The sequence below is a fragment of the Amphimedon queenslandica genome, unplaced genomic scaffold, assembly GCF_000090795.2.
Source record: "Amphimedon queenslandica unplaced genomic scaffold, v1.1 AMPQUscaffold_11096, whole genome shotgun sequence".
Lineage (NCBI taxonomy): Eukaryota > Metazoa > Porifera > Demospongiae > Haplosclerida > Niphatidae > Amphimedon > Amphimedon queenslandica.
This window is the reverse complement of record NW_003548659.1, coordinates 1-3,714: the sequence shown is the minus strand read 5'-3', so window position 1 is coordinate 3,714 and position 3,714 is coordinate 1. Positions and strand designations below refer to the sequence as shown.

Sequence of the window (3,714 nt, the reverse complement as noted above, 5' to 3'; positions counted from 1 at the left end):
ACACACTGGACTTTGTAGCTCGTTTTAACAAAGGGAGGTGGATGAATTATGAGTACTCTTACATGACAGTCCTTGATGGGAGGAATGGTGATATCCTCTGGCGTATTAACTGCTCACAGGCTGCAATGTCATCACCAGTCACTGTTCATAGCAAGACTAGAGGAGATGATGGTTTCCTGTTTCTTGGAATCGGTTGTGGTAAAATGATTGATGATATCATTAATTCTGGTGAACGATCCTCTCATTCTCCAAATGATGGTAGGAGTAAAAGGTCCGCACAGTGTCCAGTGAAACACTTTGAAAGAGATAATGATAGATGTGTCTTTAATCCTCTTGATGTTCTATTGCATTCTCGTCAAAGAAGGCATGGTAATGATGATGGTTTGCTCCAAGGTTCCGGTGATAATGATGTCAGAATCCCTCCTCAGGAAAACATGATTGACATTGACTTTAGTGAGTATTATCCTGATGATCTGTGGGAGAGCAATGGACCAATGGATATCTTTCCTGATCCTGATGAGAGCCCAGAGTCTTTCATGAAGGATTACTGTGGATATGATCCTGATCTGTTGCAAGCTAATATTTACTTCTTGAACAGGAAATTAATAGAATCACTAACTGATGTTATACCAGTCATGTCCTTTGATACTTACATATACAGTAAGTTACTTAAGAACAATTTTCCTGATTCATATACATGTCGTTATGTTGGTAGAAAGCTTCAGTAGATTCCAATTAAGTTTGGATTTTTTGCAAATTTAATTCTAAAAAAATTCACTTATCTTTAATAAGCCATTGCTGCCCAAGATACATTCAAAAAATAATGTCCAAAAAATTTTTACTCATCATTCACAAAAATGTTGTACCACAAAAATTACAGTATTTTTTGGAACAATTTTCATTATTTTGTTTATAAAGTTAAAGTTTATTTTAATTGTTAGAGGCATCTCATAAAGACTTGAAGAAACGTCATGGTGAAAACAAGGGACCAACTGCAAGTGATACTGGAGAGCAATCAATGGAGGACATTGAACTAATGATGATAAAGAAACTAATGAAAGACCGCAAGGGACTTCGTTGTGCTCACATAATGGCCCCTGTACTATCAGCAGGGACTCCTGTTATTACTGACTCTGATGGAGATGGTAAAGTTGAAGCTATTGTGTCCCTTACTTATACAGCAGTACCTAGTGCTTATAGTGTAAAAGTACCGGGCTTCATTCATCCACCTCAACTTATTGTGCAGAGTTTGACTATTGAGAATAGACTGAAGGCTATTTATGGGACTCAGGTACAAGGAGTATCATCTGACTACTGGCCAATGGATAAACAACCTTGGACTGAATATATGGGGAGTGATGGTAATGGGGTTTATGTGAAGCATCCTAAATAACAATACATGTAGTAGCTAATGATAATGACCATAATAATGATGTAATAACAATAATAAAACAATCCTCTGTAATGCATGTATGATATTTTTCGTACTCTATTTTTTGTATTAATGCTTTTGTTTTAAAAACTAGAATTTATGTAAAAGTTTCAGGTTGAATTATCAACAATGATACATAGAATGATTGTAGTATTGATGAGATAGTCATTATATAGGACAGAGTGGATGATGGAAAGCGAATATCTACACTGTATAAAATTGATGGTATTGCTATATTGATGTTGAAATTTCTCTGTGTGTAGTACAAAGAGTTGTTTGATGAACTGTGTAGCAACTGGTCCACAGCCACTGGACGATGAAAAAACCAGAGGGAAAAGGTAGAATAGTACAGGGACTTTTGTCTGATTTGGCAGCAACTTTTAAAAATCATAAAAAATCCAAACATGATTGGAATCAGCTCAAACTTTCTACACAACATAAGTACATGTATATGTATCAAAAAATGTAACAAAATTGAGAAATTTTCTACTTGTCAATTTTTGCAAAATTTTACAAAAATCCCTGTACTATAGTACAGGGACTTTTGTCCGATTTTAGAGTAACTTTTAAAAAATCATAAAAAATTCAATCTTGATCGGAATCAGCTCAAACTTTCTACACAACCTAAGAGCATGTTGGATGGGCCAAAGTAGACAATACTGGGAACACCCACCAATCTCCTTAATTAATCATAAACAATATTGACACAGCATAGTGTATAATTGAACAATAATTATTAATTATAATTATAACACTAATAATTATTGTGGTATTACTAACCCAAAGCAAGGATCAGAATATATATTTAAATGTTAACACTCAGTAGCAGTTAGTCAGGCCTGCAGTTGCTTGATATTGTGTAGAAGATCATTCAAAGCTAACTTCTTAGCATCTTCTTCTAAAGGAGAGGACCCATGGCCTACTATAGGCATCTTGCTAGTATCATATCCAGTATTGTTAATGAATCCTTCACCTCCAGTGCTGTGAGCAAGACACAAGTACTGCATTGTTGAGGGATCATCTTTATCCACAGGATCTGTCTTCTGAACAATAAATTGAGGTGTGCTGCAATTATATGACATTATAATGTCAGTCAGATCCTCAATACTAGCATACTCCATAGACTCCTCCCTGTCTACTCTCAACGTCTTCATAACAGACAGGTCTAGATGCTCCACCTTCTCCCCTTCCTCCAGTTTCTCCAATAGATGAAGTACTTTCGTTAATTTTTCAATTACTTTACCAGCTGCTTCCATTTCAGCAGATTTGACTGTTTTTCCAAACCCTTTGTCCTCTGCTACTAACTCGTCTTCACTGTCCATCACACAACACTTGACAGTGTAATCCATTGAATGAGATGGTCCTGTCTGTGATATCTTTATGTATTTTGGTATTTCAAAGCCGTTACGCTGACAGAGTTCTTGTAGTTTATTCTTATTGTTACCTTCAACCAGAGGAGAGGGAGGAGGAGTCTCAGTCTCTCCTGGAGTCAGTGCAATGGTTTCATGCTGAGGGTTTTCAGTTTTTAGGAAGTCAAAGACCTTCTTTGCTGCTTCTATTTCTGCCACCTTCTTAGAGTTCCCAACCCCCACTCCCTCCCCAATGAGCTCTTCATAACATCGATACACAGTACACTTTATCTCAAACTGGAGCTGGTGAGCTGGGCCTGTAGTTCTTAGTACAGAATACGATGGTATACCCAAACCTTTTTTCTGGCAATACTCTTGAAGGTGTACTTTATAATTAGGCCCTTCTGGTGTCTTTGGTGAAGGTACAGCCTCTGAATCAGTAGCTTCTACCTCCTCATCAGTTATTTTTGTCATTATGTCTTGGGCAGCTTTCATTTTGGCCTCTTTCTTATTCTTCCCTTCTCCTCTACCAGTTACTGGTACTCTACCACTATCCTGCCCACGTACTGTCAGTGTACATACATACAGCCTATAGTGTGAGGGGCCTGTGTATTCATAGTTCTCCTCTATTTTCAGTCGATTCTTGGTACAGTAGCCATTCAAATCTACCATAGCATTGGAAGCCATTTTAAAATATTTCTTTTGACCACTCCCCCTTTGCTTTGTTGACACACCCATTGACTCTTGATGGCTCAGATAGAGTTTGACGAGGGAACTGGTACCTTTCCATATTTCATAGTCCTTCTCTACGGGGTATTCCTGCTAGTATTAACTTACTTCCTTTGGCCTAAGAGCAAGAAAAGTGAATTGAATTAGTACTGTATTGTGGGCTTTAATTAGAATATTAATGTTATTGTTTAGGAGATGACAGAG

At 37.2% G+C, this 3,714-nt stretch overlaps 1 protein-coding gene across 1 annotated transcript; it reads left to right on the top strand.

The window, feature by feature from the left end:
- Positions 1-7: 7 nt before the first annotated feature.
- On the top strand, positions 8-1,476 carry LOC109589628 (uncharacterized). Its single transcript, XM_020005681.1, has 2 exons — positions 8-660; positions 942-1,476. The coding sequence occupies exons 1-2, from the start codon at positions 42-44 to the stop codon at positions 1,391-1,393; spliced, it is 1,071 nt and encodes a 356-aa protein (XP_019861240.1). The 5' UTR covers positions 8-41; the 3' UTR covers positions 1,394-1,476.
- Positions 1,477-3,714: the final 2,238 nt, after the last annotated feature.

What these genes read in the sequence shown, in the direction of transcription:
- LOC109589628 (XM_020005681.1), top strand. Translation starts at nt 42, where the DNA reads ATGAATTATGAGTACTCTTACATGACAGTCCTTGATGGGAGGAATGGT. An exon ending in CTTTGATACTTACATATACA is followed by an intron (nt 661 to 941) that starts GTAAGTTACTTA and finishes TTTAATTGTTAG; the next exon opens with AGGCATCTCATAAAGACTTG.